Source organism: Zootoca vivipara, chromosome 2, assembly GCF_965207765.1.
Source record: "Zootoca vivipara chromosome 2, rZooViv2.hap1.1, whole genome shotgun sequence".
NCBI classification, from domain to species: Eukaryota; Metazoa; Chordata; class Lepidosauria; order Squamata; family Lacertidae; genus Zootoca; species Zootoca vivipara.
The window spans coordinates 87,517,006-87,535,741 of record NC_142584.1 but is presented as its reverse complement, the minus strand read 5'-3'; the positions used below and the strand labels follow the sequence as shown (position 1 = coordinate 87,535,741).

At 44.0% G+C, this 18,736-nt stretch overlaps 1 protein-coding gene across 1 annotated transcript in view; it reads left to right on the top strand.

The window, feature by feature from the left end:
* LMCD1 (LIM and cysteine rich domains 1) overlaps nucleotides 1–18,736 on the top strand; it is a 58,956-nt gene that overhangs the window by 30,547 nt on the left and 9,673 nt on the right. Inside the window, exons 3-4 of the mRNA XM_035106584.3 lie at nucleotides 4,043–4,298; nucleotides 15,870–16,205. Coding sequence (XP_034962475.3) covers nucleotides 4,043–4,298; nucleotides 15,870–16,205 — 592 coding nt within the window. The remainder of the gene's footprint in view (nucleotides 1–4,042; nucleotides 4,299–15,869; nucleotides 16,206–18,736) is intronic.

The following is an 18,736-nucleotide window of genomic DNA, read 5'->3' as shown; positions in this document are numbered from 1 at the left end:
GCATCCTTTTACGCTGCATGTGGATTTATGCACTTTAATACCTTTCCCTACATCTGCGAGAGACTGGCTTCCAGATCTAATTATTTCAACACAGTTTAATAAACTGTTCTCCTTATTTGCTATCAAGATGGGGACTATTTAGCAAACTATTAAGTATATTCCATTCACTTTCCTCCTATTGGGCACAGCAATGTCATTTGTTGTTTGGCTCGGGAAAGGCTCTTGAAATTATTTCCCGAAAATTACTCTTTTTATCAGCGCCGAAAATCTATTTGCGTGTTCACTGTCTCTTTTGTTTGAAATCTGAGCTGGGTTCGTATTCTTATTGTGGTTCCACACAAAGCAAAGCTTTTGAAGAATCTCTTCAAATGGACTCCATCCCGGAACATTGCATCTAACTCATTAGTGGATAATTGGGGACATCAACTGTAAATGTTCCTCTAGAGGCTAGAATGACCTTGGTTTGTATAATTCCAAAGGGAGAGATGGATGCTTATAAAAACTAGGCAGCAGGGCTGGCCCAATACTTTTTGGTGCCTCAGGAAAACCCCCCAAATGATGCCTCCCCCACCAGGGAATAAGGGGCAAGTGAATAACTACATCATGAACAAGTGGGGAATAAAGACTGACGTCAAGATCTGCTCCCCATGTCAATCCTTCTGTCTGAGGCAGTCATCTCACCTTGCCTCATGGGTGGGGCGGTCCTGCTACGAGGAAGGCCTTGGGTGTCTTGCAGATAATGGATGAAAATTCAACACCACCTTTCCACTTGCAGAGCAGTTCTTGATACAACAAAGGTGTCCAGTAGCATAAGAGGTGACATTTGCTGACTTTACACCTCCCCATCCCATGCAACTCCCTGCAGTTCAATAATTTCCCTCAATTAGTGTGTATTTTGCATACATATAGATTTGAAAGCATTTCTGTTGCGTTGCCCTTAAATCTCTTTTCACCCTTACTTTAAGATTTTGAGTATCTGATTGAATATATCTTTATGTGCTATTATGTGTGTTCACTCACAGTGGCGTAGCGGGGGGGGCAATGGGGGCAGGTCACCCCGGGTGCCACCCTGGATGGGGGGGGTGACACTCAGCACCCCCCCCACTGGGGAACTTTTTTTAAAAAAAATTCTGTTGCATGAGATTTTTCAACTGTTCTTATATGTTCTTTCAATGCTGATTTCAAATCTGAAGTCGGTTTTGTTCTGTAAGCTCTAGTTGTTGTTTTTTGCAATTCATGTTTTTTACTTTTCGTCAGAGCCGGAGCCACATTGGGGGTGGGGGTTGACCAAAAAAAAAAATCCACACCGGGTACCACCTGGGCTTGCTATGCCTCTGTTCACTCACCCTTCCTACCACTTTGCATTTCAGCTGCTTCCATACCCGCTTCATTGCCCAGAGCTCCCTAGTAAATAAGGGGATTGCTTAAGCTTCAGAATCCCTTAGACCCCATAGGTCTCTGGGGTTGGACCATCTGAATAGGCCCTCTAACCCTACAGCAGCAGACTGGTACTGCTTTACCAGGGTATTAAGAATAAGAATATTTTAGAGGAGAGAAGGAAACAAAACAAAGACACTCACTTTGAATACAATGGCAGAAGTGTGGAAAGAGGATATGTTCTACAAGCGCTCCTGTCTTATTTTTACGTCAAGGCAGCTGAGAGATTCTAGCTAAACTGCCTCACTGTAAAGAGGAAAGAACACACAGTGCATCTTGTGGGTCTGATACTCCAAACTGCATTCCTGTATCAAGGTTCTCCTTTCTCTACAATGTGTAGTGTTGTGTTGTGGACCTCACTGTGTGTATTGCTCAGCCACTTCCAGTGTCGCCCAGTGATAAGGAGCAGAGAAACCTACTTATGTGATCACATCACTGTGAGGGATCAGAAATGCTGCTATTGCAGAGATGGGAACTAACTTAAAATGGAGACAGTCTGCTGGTGGTGGCAGACCCGTGACATGCTTTTAATATATGGGACTCGTTGCCCAGACTATGCAGCACTATGCCGCAGAGCATACCCTCGACAGAGCTTCAAGTCCCTGGCATGTGTACTTGTATGCTTAGGTATATTGTAGATGATGGTTTTATATTGTGGGGATGGTGTTTTGCCTTTGTTTTAGAATCAATCGTGTACTGTGAATGCAAACAAGTTGCTGTTTTTATTTCTTCTGTCCTACCCTTCATCTCACAAGAGCCCAGAGCAGCTAAGAACAAATATACAGCGTTAAAAGCAAAGTTAAGGCATAGTACAAAGCACAGCAGGCATTAAATTATAGAAATGCATGAACAAAAGCAAGTGGGTTAATTTTTTATTTAAAAGTATTTCTAAGCCACTTCATGCTTCCAAAGATTCTAAGCTGCATATAGTGGCCCAGTCACATCCTGTAGATCAAGGGAAGCCTGTGACTTTCCTCTTATATATGCCCCAAAGGCCTGTTGGAACAAATAAGAGTTCCATCCAATAGGCTCTGTTGCCAAATATAACCTTGCTCCCAAAAATAACAATTTCCATGCTTTATATTCTTAAGAAGCTGGGGCAGGGGGAAATGGCAAAGAGACTCGAGAGGCCTATAGATATCAGAACAGGATGTATTGGGGGGGGTCCTTTGTTTGACATAACCTACATTCAAGTCTCTATGTTTTGATCTTACCTCATCCTAGGATGTGTTGCAGTGATACACTGACAAACCCATTCATACCATAGAGCTCTGAACTACCCTCATTCCCCCATTGCAGTCTTCCAGTAAAGAAGGAGAAATATTTAAGAGCAGAGTAACAATATTATTATATTTTCCTCAATTAGTAATTTACAACTTAATCTTATCAATTTGCAGCCAAGCCTCTCGTATGTTTCCTAGCACAATTAAAAGTGTTGGTGCTGACCTTTAAAGCCCTAAATGGCCTCGGTCCAGTATACCTAAAGGAGTGTCTCCACCCCATCGTTCTGCCTGGACACTGAGGTCCAGTGCCGAGGGCCTTCTGGCGGTTCCCTCATTGCGAGAAGCCAAGTTGCAGGGAACCAGGCAGAGGGCCTTCTCGGTAGTGGCACCCACCCTGTGGAACGCCCTCCCATCAGATATCAAAGAGAAAAACAGCTACCAGATTTTTAGAAGACATCTGAAGGCAGCCCTGTTTAGGGAGGCTTTTAATCTTTAATCGATTATTTTATTCTTCTGTTGGAAGCTGCCCAGAGTGGCTGGGGAAACCCAGCCAGATGGGCAGGGTATAAATAAATAAATTATTATTATTAATAATTATTATTATTATTAGTAGTAGTAGTAGTATTTATTTTCCGTTTTCCCCACCCCATCTTATAAACTGAAATTTCCACAATCTTTTTATTATTATTTTATTTTATGTCTTGACTTCAAAGAATCTTACGCCCATATTTCCTGTGCAACTCTGCAATAAGCTATTTACATATATCGGATGCCTTTAAACCTAGCTGCCAAGGCAATACACTGAAAAGCGACTTTGCTGCTTGAATCCAAATACCTTGAAATCATATGTTTAGCTTTGGAATCAGGGCAGGGGAGAAATTGTGAATGTGTTCTTATATAAAATATTAGAAAATAATGTACCTTGCATGATAAGATTGGGTTTGTACATGAATATTGAAGACTCAGATGTTCTTTTCCAATTTGGAAGAAAGGATGGATATGAATACGGTACATTAAATAAACAAAGCAGGGAGACTCATGTCCTCATCTCTCAGGTGATTCTTTCCAAAATCATGTAACTTACTAGCTGCATTCACAGCAGCTTAGAAGTAACACTTGGTCATTGTGCCCTGAGGCCTATTCTCCAGGGTCTCTGCAGTGTGGGTTTTTACGGTTCTATATTCCACACCATGGCAAATTCCATTAGTCTGCAGCTTACAAATTGAGTTCTTGCCAACAAAGGTCTTTTGTCCTACGCCATGATCCATTTCAATATATAACCTTCAGTGTTTTTGAAAGTTCATTCCTGAGCCTCCAAAAGAGCACATGCCTATTTGGGGTTCAGCTTATATCAAAGGGTGACCTCATTTTGTCTCCCACAGGAAAATATGCAAGTCATGTAAATGCAGCCAGGAAGATCACAGTCTGAGCTCCGATGCAGAAGATGACCGGAAAATTGGCCGCTTGCTCTCCGATTCGAAATATTCTTCGCTAACTGCCCGGGTGAAAGGAGGTGATAGTGTTCGCATCTATAAAAGGAACCGTATGATTATCACTAATCCTATCGTGTCTCGGAAAGATCCAACATTTAACACTATCACATACGAATGGGCTCCACCTGGACTGACTCAGAAGCTGGTAAGATCACTCACCTAATTGTATGTAAGGACTACTTGAAACTTTCCAAAACACACAGGGTTTCAATAGCTGCTAAAGGATCTAGCATGTCCACTGTGTGTCCCTTTCCCCTGACCCTGAACCCCCTTTCTCACATTTTCCTAACGTATTTATTTTATATCCTGCCTTTCTCTCAGTGCAGCACACAAGGTGGGTTTGCCACCTACATTAAAACAGATACACCTAAAAACACACCATGCAGGTAACCCGATTAAAACAGCACTGAAAATGCTTAAAAGCATTAAAAACACACACACATGCAATTCCCACCCTCGGAAGACCCTGCCACAACAGTCAGTCAGTGGTCAAAGGCTGTCAGAACAAAAAGGTATTTGCCTGTCAATGAAAGGAAAGCAAGAGAGGAGGTCAGCCTAGCTTTCTGTGAGCGTTCCATTATCTGGGAGAAGCCATCGAATATGCCTGTGAAGGTGTTGGGACTGAAAGAAAGGCCTCCTTAGAAGATCTCAAAGCCCAGGCAGGCTCATATAGGGAGATAGGGTCTTTCAGATAGCCAAGACCCAAACCATATAGGACAGGGGTCAGCAAACCTTTTCAGCAGAGGGCCAGTCCACTGTCCCTCAGACCTTGTGGGGGGCCGGACTATTGTTTTTTTTGGGGGGATGAACAAATTCCTATGCCCCACAAATGACCCAGAGATGCATTTTAAATAAAAGCACACATTCTACTCATGTAAAAACACCAGGCAGTTCCCACAAATAACCCAGAGATTCATTTTAAATAAAAGGACACATTCTACTCATGTAAAAACACGCTGATTCCCAGAACGCCCGGGGGCCGAAATTAGAAGGCGATTGGGCTGGATCTGGCCCCCGGGCCTTAGTTTGCCTACCCATGTTATAGGGTTTTGTAGGTCATAACCAAGACTTTTGAAGCAGCTGCTGTGAGAAACTTGAAGACAGATGAATTTTGAATCAAGTCCTGAAGTCTTGGACTGTTTTTAATCACGGTTAATACATGGAACTAGAAGCTCAGATCTGTGGTATTTCAAAATCTCCTGCATAGAGGATGAGTTGCAATGATATCTCACCTAAGCAATTTATTTTTCTTGCCTCCTGGGACCATTTTTGCTGTTGTGAAGGAGGGCAAACTTAAGAAAGCACCAAATATTTTTTACCAGAAAGATATGTCTGCTGCTTTTTTCTTGATTAGTAAATAATGTTGAGGCAGCACATTTGCTTGAAATATTTAGTGCTGAAAAATCAAGTAGGAATGAATGGCTCTTTATTGGCTATGTATGTTGTGCATTCTGGGGGGGGGGGTGGATCTGAAGAACAGTGTGCTTTTCCTCATTATATATGACGTGAGGCCTTTGAATTTTCCCTCCCGAATTAATCTACTGAACAACACGGAATTCAGTACTGTATTAATTTCAAAGCCCATGTGGTTTTCCCCTTCAGTGGTCTAGTTTTCAAGAGGTTGGGAGTAAATACTAAGAGCTGAATTCAGCTAACTCTGTGCTCCTGCTGACACAATGGGGCATTCTCCCCTCTCCTCCTGCACATGCCCCACACTAGCTCTGGAAGATCGGAAGACCCCACAAAATTGCACCTTGGAGAAGGAGGAGAGGGATCGCCCTTCGCCTTGCAGATCACCCAAACCCCACGTTTCTTGCCTTCCTTAAGATCCACTGCACTGCCACTGCTGTGGGAAGCCAGAAAATGTAGGCTATTTTCTCCAGTAGCAGTGGGAGAAGGGGTGGTGGATAAAGAGGAGAAATATTTTCTCCCCTTCATTCCCCGTCCCTATGCCAGTGGAGGCAGCAATAGGAGAAGCGCAGGACAGGTTGAAAAGTCCACACCACACTGATCCGATCCTGCTCACCTGCCCAGCTCCGTCCACCTCCACTTTACCTCTTTTTCACCAGCCTTGGCATCTCGTTTGCTCACCTGCTCAGGCAACCCTTCCTCCGCTTACAGCTCAGCCAAACCGCGGCTGAGGCAGCTTTCAGAGGAACAAGCCGGGCTGTCTGATCACTCACTCACTCACTTGCCTGACTGCCTCCGCTGCCCACCTGCTGTCCAGTAGGTGGCCACATGAACCACAGCTTGATGACAGCTTTACAGTTTTCATTATATAGTAAGATACATAACAAGGGACGCGGGTGACGCTGTGGGTTAAACCAGAGAGCCTAGGGCTTGCCGATCAGAAGGCCGGCAGTTCGAATCCCCGTGACAGGGTGAGCTCCCGTTGCTTGGTCCCAGCTCCTGCCAACCTAGCAGTTCGAAAGCACGTCAAAGTGCAAGTAGATAAATAGGTACCGCTCCAGTGGGAAGGTAAACGGCATTTCTGTGCGCTGCTCTGGTTCGCCACATGATCCGGAAGCTGTACGCCGGCTCCCTCGGCCAATGAGATGAGCACCGCAACCCCAGAGTCGGACACAACCGGACCTGATGGTCAGGGCTCCCTTTACCTTTTAAGATATATAACATTTATTTAGTTAGTTATTGCATTTATATCTCACCGTTTCCTCAAGGAGCTCAGTGTGGTGTAGATTGTTCTCTCCCCCCCTCATTTAACCCCCTCAACAATCCTGTCATGTAGGCTAGGTTGAGAGGCCCAAGGTCAACCAGTGAGCTTCATGGCCAAGCGGGAATTTGAACCCTGGTCTCCTAGGTTCTGGTCTGACAATCTAACCACTGCATACATAACAGAGTAGACGTTTATCAATCTTTACACCTAGAAGTTTAGAAGACATTAATTGCTTTCTCTGCTAAACCATTCATATAAATGGCCCGGACTTCCAAGGCCAGGCGTTTTCACCATGGCCTAGTATGTTGTCTATCCTTGACTAGCATGAAGAGATGGAGATGCTCAAGAACAGACAGAGGGCAATAAGAAGTGCCTTATGTAAGCAAGTATCCTGGAGTTGCCTTGAGTGACCTTCTAAAGTTACAGTTCACCTCAAACCTCCCTGTTTGTAAAAGTTCTTTGTCACACGAAAGGAATGAAACTGGAATTCTTGGGAAACCTGTCAATCTCCTGCAGCATGCCTCAGTCCCAAAATATATCTGTTGCTCTTGAAAAGAGGGCAAGACACACGGACAAAGTGGTCTGGGATTGGCCCAGTCCTCTTGGTAACCAATACGGTGTTCTGGGACTGACTGTGTAATGCGTAAGATGGTTCAATGGATAATGACAGCTGAGTTAGGTAGCCCAAGAATCTAGAATAATAAATCACAAATGTCTCCCACCTGGCAGTAGTCCTGATATCTGCTTGCTCATTGCGTATTATGAGAAGGTCTCTGCAAATCTTATTTGGTGTAATTGGTGGCCAGTTCTGTGAGGTGGAAAGTAAAATATTATTTTCCCAAATACTGCAAATGTGAACCTGTTGTTCAGGTTCTGCCTGTAAGCTTCCCATGGGCACCTGGTTGGCCACTGTATAAATTAATAATAATAATAATAATAATAATAATAATAATAATAATAGTTGTTGTTTAGTCGTGTCCAATTCTTCGTGACCCCATGGACCATAGCACGCCAGGAACTCCTGTCTTGCAGTGCCTCCCGCAGTTTGGTCAAACTCATGTTCGTAGCTTCGCAAACACTGTCCAACCATCTCAACCTCTGTTGTCCCCTTCTCCTTGTGCCCTCCATCTTTCCCAGCATCAGGGTCTTTTCCAGGGAGTCTTCTCTTCTCATGAGGTGACCAAAGTATTGGAGCCTCAGCTTCACGATCTGTCCTTCCAGTGAGCACTCAGGGCTGATTTCCTTCAGAATGGATAGGTTTGATCTTCTTGCAGTCCATGGGACTCTCAAGAGTCTCCTCCAGCACCATAATTCAAAAGCATCAATTCTTCGGCGATCAGCCTTCTTTATGGTCCAGCTCTCACTTCCAATAACAACAACAACAACAACAACAACAACAACAACAACAACAACAACAACAACAACAACAACAACAACGGAGTGCTTGGCTAGATGAGCCTTTGGCCTGATCTAGCAGGGCTGCTCTTATGTTCTAAAACCCCTTCAATTTTGACACAACCCTTGGTTTCCAAATGCACAAACAGTTTACGTTTCTCTGTAGCACAGTTGGATAGGATAAGAATTCTACTTTGAAGGCTCTTAATATGGATTGCTACAACACTGGCATGTATCTTCAGATATGGGTATGGATATATATATAAAGGTAAAGGTAAAGGGACCCCTGACCATTAGGTCCAGTCGTGACCGACTCTGGGGTTGCGCGCTCATCTCGCATTATTGGCCGAGGGAGCCGGCGTACAGCTTCCGGGTCATGTGGCCAGCATGACAAAGCCGCTTCTGGCAAACCAGAATATATATATATTTGTTTCTAAAAATGAACAAGAGCAAGTCTTGCATTCTTCAACATTTCAATGGATCAAAGGCATAGAGTCACTACTTCACCTCTTCTCTTCCCTTGAAATTTCATAGATTTGATTCAGATGGTCATTAGGCATGTTTGCACATGGTCATTTCGAACCCGATCTCCAGTCCTTCCTCAAGTGGGGGGCAGTGGACTTAGGATTGGAGCTAATGCTGGTTCTCCTCAGAGTAGACCCATTGAAGTTAACGGACATAGCTGACTTAGGTACATTAATTCTACTCTAAGTAGAACTTAGTTGGCTGCCACCCTTAGGGTTGTATTCAACTTAGCACTAAGGCTGAGGTTCTGCCAGTGCAAGGATTTTTCTCATACAGTGGAACCTTCTCCCCCTCCCCTCTCCCCATGCACCCCCTAAATGTGTAATGGGGGTTCCCCCAGCCCTCCAGAGCATTATTGGAGCTGGCGCAGGGCATGTACAGGAAGAGGAGGAGACTGGGAAAGTCCCATTAAGGTAGCAGGAATTCTTCCAAAGGCTTCCACTAGCAGAGCAATTCAGTTGAATACAGCACTGAGGTTTTCTTCATGTCACTAGGAACAAGTTTTAATTGCTTCTTTGAGGTGACAAAGTTATTTAAGCCCTCAATAAAGTTTCTGTGACCACAATAAATACCTTTGTTATTCTCCTTCTATATATAGGCACGCGAAGCTCAGGAATTTGATATCCTATCATTGTTAAAACAAGTAGTGCCCTTTAACTCCAGTACATTTATGTAATGCTTACAGTTTACATGCTTTGTTTAGAGTTTTATCTGTGTTTTGGTTGCATTTTCCCATGTTTTCCTGTGATCCTTGAAATGTTGGGTTCTTGTTGACTGTTTAGATATTTTTAGTTTCCATAGGAGGGGATAACTTTTGACACACATAGAATCGGTCTCATTTATTCAGTCAAGTGCTCTACTCTATCCCTCATGCATAGCAATGAAACATTTCATATCCAGCACTTCTGAATGATGTCATGTAACCCAAAGTATAATGCTTCATAAGGAATGTGCCAGATCTAGCCCCCAACTGCATTTAAAGCACTATAGTGCCACTTGAAGCAGTCATGGGCTCCCCCAAATAATCCTGTAAAGTATTGTTTCTTAAAAGAAACTCTCCCCACCATTCCCCTTAAAGAACTACAGTTCCCACAGTTCCCTGGGGAAAACGAGTGATTGTCAAAGCACTCTGAGAATGGTAGCTCTTTGGGGGGAATAGGGTCTCCCCACAAACTCTCAGCACCCGTAACAAATTACACTTCCCTTTAAAGTATGACTGTTTAAAGTGGTATAATACTGTTTTAAAGATATTGTGCAGATGAGTGGCTGGGGAAACCCAGCCAGATAGGCGGGGTATAAATAATAAATTATTATTATTATTATTATTAGACCATATTGTTTGCAACTTGGAAAAACAAATACTACTGTTGAACCATCGATGGCTTTGATAGCATAATCTTCTGCAGCATCTGACTGGAGCCTAACAAGTTCCCAAATCAGGTCCAGCATTCCTTTCCTTGCCCAGTATTTGGACTTGGCTGACTTGATACAATTGTGAGAACACATGAAAATACATTCAAGATATCTGGAACAGGTTTAGCCAGCGAAATTTGATTTAGCTGCGTGCCGTGATATCTACACTTTAAATAAAAATACTTTTGTGTTCACCTTCAAATTGACTTCAGAACTCTGTTCTACATGCCAAGAGGGATTTGGAATTGAAAGTGATACGATTCAACAGCTTAAGAGGCAGAGTACACCAAAAATAAGGACATTTCCTCAATGTAAGGTGATGGATTAAACTCTGGGTGGCTAGTTTGGTGCCCTCACAGGGCTGGGAAAGGGAAATAACCTCTGTGAAACAGGCTGCAGACTCCACTTTCAACTTCCTTTGCCCCCCCCCCTTTTGTGGACTACAGCACCCATTACCCCAGGCCATGCTGAGGGGAGAAAAGGAAATTAGTTCATAAAATAACTGAAGGAACTATTGCCTAAAATAGTGAAAAGACTTTTCTTTTCATGAGCTTCTCCCCACCAGCCCAATATGGTAAAATCAAGTTGGTTCGGCGTACGCTTTAACTTATGCAATTTTTCCTCAGTTACTTGATAGACAAATGATGGTCAAGGGGTTATGAGAAGATTGTGTTGTGCTGCTGGTTTAGCAGATGTATGGCAGCATTCTGTCTGAGAGGAAGAACACGCCTATGGTAACCTTCAGTGAGGCATGCTGGGTAGCCATTTCCAATTTAGAAGTATTTGCATCCACGTTTGTATGGACAGTTTGTCCAAACAGGGGGAAAGGCCACGAGTTGCCCAAATGTGGATTGGAATGACTGCTGTTGCACCTAATCTATCACTGGTTGCAGCATTTCCTTTTTGGGAAGGAAGGAAGGAAGGAAGGAAGGAAGGAAGGAAGGAAGGAAGGAAGGAAGGAAGGAAGGAAGGAAGGAAGGAAGGACTCCTTGTGTACTGTTCACCTTGTTCACTGTGCCCTCTACTTGCTTTCAGTTTTACTTTCATCAACCCCAGCCAGTGTAGCCAATGGTGGAATTGTAATCCCGAACAACTGGAAGGGCACCAGTCGGATGGGGAAGGCTGGCATGGACAATGTTGAGCTAGTTGACAGTCTGACTTGGGATAATGCAGCTTTCTTTTTAAAATAAAAAATTAACATAGATAACGGTTAACATTTTAGGGCTCATCCAGACATGCATTTGTGCTACATTTCAGGCACACACCCACATTTTAAAGCTCCCTGCAAATTTGCACAGGCCCGGTTTTATGACCTGCTTTTCTTTTGTGTGCCGGTTGATAGCTGTGCTATACGAACATTGTACTTAATCATTCACAAGAGGTCTCACGCTGGCAGACTTTGCTTGTGTAACTGCACTGGGCATATTGTTTAAACATTTGGGGAACAGATCTTCTATTGTAAAGGACAAGTGGGTTATGTTGCATGTTTCAAACAAGCAATACTTTAGCCTGCTGAGGTGTTTAATATACACCCTAACAGTTGTGCTGTTCATTAGGCAAGTGCTGACCAAGGTGGAAATTAATTGAACTCTCCTGAAAGCTGGTCTCTTTAAAAAAAAAAAAGTGAATGGCCAACTTGGCTGCCTATGAGCAAGTCACGCTGCAAGAGGGAAAAGCTCCCTGTTGGAGAATATATCTCTCTCTCTCCTAAACTCTGTTCCATAAAGAGATTAACTGCACTGAAAGTTCTCAGCATCCTTTTTGCAAATGTTAATCTTGAATGAGACCAGCCTTTTGTCTCCAGCTATGAATTACAAGCCAATGGCTAACTCAATTACTTACAAATTACTTTATGTCGGATTTGAAACACAAGTCTCCAAATAAAGTGCAGACTTTTCTCATTTTCCCCCCGAATAGCATTGGACTGTGTGCTTGAGTAATAAAATGAGTTGGCTACTGGCCACTGAACTTGGTGGCCACCCCCTGCCACCAGCTCTCTTGTTTGCCACTCAAAAAAGGAGTAGAGATTGCGGGGGAGGGGGCAGTGTTCAGAGGTGTAAACTCAACGAAGGATTGATTTATAAATTAGCTTACTTGGGTTAACTAATGACTTTACAGAAGGGAAAATGGAAGACCTTCCAGGCTGTATACAACCCTGCTTAATTTTTCTTTTTGTTTCCCCCACCCCACCCCGAGCACTGAATTAGAATCATTAACATCTCGCCCAAGTGCTGTTTGTGTGCTACATGGGGGTTTATAAGGCATTGCAGCTGGTGGTTAACTGTTAACAAGCTTGCCTTTCCATGGCTTTTAGCCAGCTAAATTTTGGCAACCACTTGAATGTAATCTTTCATAAATAGGAAGCATGTCTCCAGGCACATACTTAATATTTGCTAGACACTAGGGGTGCCAAAAAGGTTAAGGGAGATTGAAGTTTTGGACTTGTGCCTTTGGTTTTTGTGACACCTGATGTGTGCTGGGGCTCTTTCTTAATCTGTTGTGTTTCTGGGATGTCAATCAAACTTAGGCTGGAGTGGGGCAGAGATGGGGCATCTGTGCCCTACCCTATCTAGCAGAAGCAAGGTATGTTTTACCAGGCCAAAAGCAGTGAAAAGGAAACCCTGACGAGAGAGAGAGATTGAAGAACTCAGGACACAAGGGAGAAACGTGCTAAGAGGAAAGAGGAAGGCACACTTGGCAAATCCATACCATGATCAACTCCCGCCTGGAAACCAATGTCCCCACTGTGGAAGGACGTGTGGATCCAGAATTGGCCTCCACAGTCACTTACGGATTCATTGTTAATACCATGTTTATGGGAGACAATCTTACTCGGCTACTAGTGATCGCCAAAGAAAAAGAAGAATGGATATAGATATCTATTGCATATCTGTTCTGAGTGGTTCAAGACTAGGCCCAATCCTCCTCACAAGGAATCATCCCAAAACCCTCAGGGGGCCTGTTGGGATGACTTTACGAGACGCCTTAAAAGATAATGTTGCTCATATATTTGCTTAGACCTTGATGCCTCATTTGCAGCAGTGTCTGAGAATGTTAACAGTATCACTGGGTCTGATTTTATGGGGTGGGTTACAGTTTCTGTGGTCCAAGGATGTAGACAAGACTTGTGTTCAGGCATTCAGCTGAATACAAATGTTCGCATGAGTCACACCCCAATGTCTCTGCCCACTCAGTTCCTGACCTTCCGCATGTCTGCAGGCTGATTATATTCCTGTTTGCTTCATAGTCAACTTATGTGACTAGAAATCCTGATAAGGCATAACTGTGCCCCAGTGACCTCTCAGTTGGGCCCTGATATGTTATACATGGAGCTGCCTTTTGAAGTTGGTCTAGAAGCTTCAGAGTAAAACTGCTGGAATTTTGACATGTACAGCATAGTTGTGTTCAAATTTTTGTGGACCTGTTTTTTATCCGCCAGTTGTCTTGTGTGTTTTGTTCTTTTTGGCAACTTAATTGTATAAAACCAGCAATTTTGCTGAAGAACAGTATATAAATACTTGGGGAAATGCTTCAAAAAATATTTGAAAATGTGAAAAACCTTTGACATGATACAGCAAGGATTGAGAACCTGTGGCCTTCTGGATGTTGTTGGGCTTCGACTCCCATCAGCCCCAACCAGCATTGCCAAAGTCTCAGGAAAAACAGGATTTGTGGGCCAACAACACCTGGGAGGCTATACATTTCCCTCCCCTGTGATACAGTATCTCTGCTGCATGCTCTGTATTGCATCATGAAAGGATGCTCCTGACTTGACTAAACTTGACATACATTCAGGGCCGTCTTAAGCCCATCCAGCGCCTGGGCACTAAGGTCCCTCCAGTGCCCCCCTCCAGAGCCTCTCGCAAGAACCTGGGAGTGCCAAGCAGACCGCGGCAGCAGCAGGAGGCCACCTCTGAGGACTCCGCGCTGCGCCTCCTTCTCGTTTCCCCAGCGCTGGGTTCCGCTCAGTCAAGCTTCGCCACCAGCGTGCACACCGCGGGACCATTAAGAGCTGCTTGGGCTAAGAGCTGCTAAGAGCTGCGCTGGTGGCGAAGCTCGACTGAGCGGAACCCAGCACTGGGGAAACGAGAAGGAGGCGCAGCGCGGAGTCCTTGGAGAAGGAGCGCAGTCCTGGCCAGATTGCTGGAACCCTGCGCTCACTTGGCGCCCTCCAGCGCCCGGCGCCGTGGTTCTCCGCGCCACTAGCCTCTATGGCTAGGACGGGCCTGCATACATTTTGGCTGCACAAAACTCACATAAGGTGTGGAACCACTGGGGAAGTCCTTACTGGTTGTCAGTGCTGCCATTTGGGATGCAAGCAGTAGCAGATGACACAGGTGGTGTTGGTGGCATCGTTTGCCTGACCTCTCGGCTATGGGAGTGGTAAGGTGGGGGAGCCAATGGGGGAGCCAGCACATTTGCCCACAACTGCCCTCCCCACCACCTTGCCCCTCGCACTCTCCCAGTAAGCAGCAGTGACTCTGCAGCCTCCCAACCTCAACCTTTGCTACTGAATGCAAGGGAGAAACCCCAAAGATTTGTGTCATCTGCTGTGTTGTGTGGAGAGTGGCTTCCCTAGGAAAATGGTGGACAAAGTCACAGAGACGGACAGCCTTTGGCATTCTCGTTCCTTCTGGTGTCTATATGCCACTTGATGCATTCACAGGTGGAGATGAATCAGCGTACAGGGGGGAGGTTCAAAAAGTATCTACATGGTGCTTAGAGAATAACTTGCACCTAAATATTAGCAAGACAAAGGAGATGGTGTTGGACTTTTGGAGGAAGAGAGGGGAACTAACCCCGTTGTATATCAGGGGGGTTGTGTGGAGAGAGTCTCTTCCTTTAAATTCCTGGGAGTTTACCTTAATGAAGACCTCACTTGGAAAAACAATATAACTCAAGTTATATTGAGCAATGGATTCAAACTACAGGAAAGAAGATTCCACCTAAACATTAGGCAGGTGGAATTTGCTACCAAGGTGTGTGGTGGAGTCTTCTTCTTTGGAGGTCTTTAAGCAGAGGCTTGACAGGCATATGTCAAGAATGCTTTGATGGTGTTTCCTGCTTGGCAGGGGGTTGGACTGGATGGCCCTTGTGATCTCTTCCAACTCTATGATTCTATAATTCTATGATTCTATGGTTAGGAAGGCCCAACAGAGACTCCATTTTCTCAGGGTTTTGCGAAAGAACAATGTTAAACAACAATTGATGACCTCTTTCTACCAGTCCATAATAGAAAGTGTCCTTTCATATTGTATCACAGTGTGGTACGTTGGCGTGACAGCCATGGACAGAAAGTCTTTACAGGGGGTGGTGAACACAGCACATGATATCATAGGCTGTCCCCTGAGCCCGCTAGGGATCGTTGCCTTAGGAGAGTGAGAAGAATTCCCAGGGACGATTCACACCCCGGCCAGCACCTCTTTAATCTTCTACCCTCGGGCAGGAGATATAGAAGTATAATCAGTCGTACCAACAGGCTACAAAACAGTTTCCATCCGTGGGCTGTTAGGCTGCTGAATGGAAAATAAAATAGTGCAACTGACTTCTGGGGTTGGTGTGTTGTGCAACAAGCACACAGAGTGCAATGAGATTGAGGGTTTGTGGGGGGGGGGAGGCTCGGTTAATTTCCTTGTACACAGGTTGTACATTGACAATAAAAGGTATCATTATTATCTTGTCTCTCTCTATTTCTTCCACGTAAATCAGGCTACCCAGTACATGGAACTGATTTCAAAAGAAATGCAGCCAGTGGCTGGTACAGAAGGTGCTTATTATCGTCGCAGGAGGTTGATGAGACAGCTTCCTATTTATGACCAGGATCCTTCCCACTGCCGGGGCCTTTCGGAGAGTGAAATAAAGTTGATGGAGGACTTCGTGAAGAAATACAAAGATGGTGTTCTTGGCGTCGGGGAAGTTGCACTGCCAGGTCATGGAGGAACTGCCAAAGACGATGGGAAACAACCTGATAAAGGCATTCCGGCAAGTAAAGAGGTTGTTTCTACCAATGGAACCCTGGGTGACATGCCTAAAGGGCAGGAATTGGTAAGTATGCAAAGGCTTCCCTGGAGGCATATAATCAGGACACGTAGTACATGGAGCTGCATAGGAAGGAATGGAGCATATTTCTATGTTTGGCCAAATGTGGTTTAATGAAAGAAAACCATCTGTCTGCCAGAAGTGCTTAAAACAACCTAAGTGTATTTTTCGCTATAGACTCCCAAGTAATCTTGAAAATCTTAGTCCCTGAGTTCACGAGGCCGTCATGCTCACAAACTTACTAATTTTGGAGCTTCTTCTGAAAAAACCTTTGTAACAAACTGGTGGCGATGTCTTTTTAAAAATATTTTTATTTTCCTAGAATTTTTTAAAATGACAACACTTTTACATTCAATTATACACCAATTTCATCGTGTTTGACTTCCTCCCCCGCGCCGTGGCTTCGTAATTCAATCATTCATCATTTTGTATATCATTATTCTTCCTCTGTAATTTTCAAATCTTAATCATAAATACGTTGTCCATATTTAACACATCGTAAATGTTACAACAACCCTGCTAATGTTTTGACACATTTACAGTGTTCTTTAACATATTCTATAAATTTTACCCAATCTTGTAAGAATTTCTTCTCGTCTTGTTGCCTGATCCTCACGGTAAGCTTTGCCATTTCGGCATAGTCTATCACAGGCATAGGCAAACTCAGCCCTCCAGGTGTTTTGGGACTACGACTCCCATCATCCCTAGCTAACAGGACCAGTGGTCAGAAATAATGGGAGTTGTGGTCCCAAAACAGCTGGAGGGCCGAGTTTGCCTATGTTTTCTCTATCATCTTGATCAGGCACCCCCAAACTTCGGCCCTCCAGATGTTTTGGACTACAATTCCCATCTTCCCCGACCACTGCTCCTGTTAAGTAGGGACCATGGGAGTTGTAGGCCAAAACATCTGGAGGGCCGCAGTTTGGGGATGCCTGATCTTGATTATCCATTCTTCCAAACTGGTGTCAATGTCATGGATGTGTGAATTGGGTGAGGTGGTAAGCTGAATAGGTGGAGAGAGAAACAGATTGAGGAATGGGCTGGACAGAAGTGGGTTGAGGACTGTGAAAAGGTGGGCTTGGGGGTGGGGTTTGCAGGTATGAGCTCCTTTCTTTTCCCCCCTTCTTGTCCTATGCTCTGTAGCAGTAGTGAAATGTAGATATTGACTCTGAAAGGTCCCCATATCTGATAGTGTCTTAGTCTCTGCTCAAGGGTAGGTGGGGGGTTGTAGAGGGCAAGCTGTCAGAAGGGGGAATGTTACAAACAGTGAAAACCCTTTGCAAGTTCACTGCTCTACCATGTTGCAGTGACTCAGTCTGGGAATGATTTTTGTTACCCCTTCTAGAAGAAGAAAATACACACCACCCTTCCTCTCTGAAGGCTAAGACTTCCGCTTAAAGGCATTTGTAAAAACCATCTTGGCAAGGGAGGTTTATTTTGACTGCAAGTTCATCTCTCCAAGTAAATACATACCTGTGGTGTTTATTCTCCAGAAGAATTTAATGCTTTACAGTATTTTTTTTTTCCTTTGGGCACCAGTGGAGAAGCTAAATTCTTTGAAAAGCAATTACAAAAGCTCCATTTGTGCAGATGTAGTGAGACTGCTAAACTATGGGGCTGCTCTGCAAAATTCCATGGAAGGTTCTGACATTCCAAAAAATGGAACATTTAAGCTTTTGTTTGGATTAGCAAAATGGCACCCGTGTTAAGGGCTGTGGGTGGGTGGCTAGATAGATAGATTGTCCTCAGGCTATTCAATCAACAAGTGTTAGGATCTTGATAAAATCTTGTAGAATTTAAAACAAAGTACAATGCAAAGTGATTGCTTCTCACTTTGGTTTACAACTGCAGGTTCCTGGTGTTCTCTTTAAAAAAAAACCCTACTTTTTAGAACTTCTTCCATGTTCAAATTGTTTAGAATACATCCAGATACTTGGCAGTAAGCATATCATCACACTGCTGAAATCCCTATAATTTTTATCTGATTATCTTGATTTTTTATTTTTTTAAAAAGCAATTACACATCTACTCTATAATTCTCAGGGAAAATTGAATTATGTGTGATATGCCAGCACTTTGCTGTGCCAGGCTGCCATTATGAAGCAGTAAGTGAGAAAATGCAAAGCCACAAAACATTGTTTATAGACTAGTTTCCTTCAGTGCAATAACAACCCTTTTCTATGACACATTGAATGTGGTCCTTTTGCATGTAGAGGTTTTGATCCTCCTGTTAAAAAATTTTTTTGCTATACATACTTGCATGTTCCCTACTTCTCTGAGAGATAAGACCAGGCATCCCCAAACTATGGCCCTCCAGATGTTTTGGCCTACAACTCCCATGATCCCTAGCTAACAGGACCAGTGGCTGGGGAAGATGGGAATTGTAGTCCAAAACATCTGGAGCGCCGAAGTTTGGGGATGCCTGAATAAGACAAACCCTGGGATGGTGATACAAGTTTGGATGGAGTCTTCCAGCATCCTATATAACATTTGCTGGCATATTTGTAAATAATTAGGTGCAAAACTGCTAATTCTGC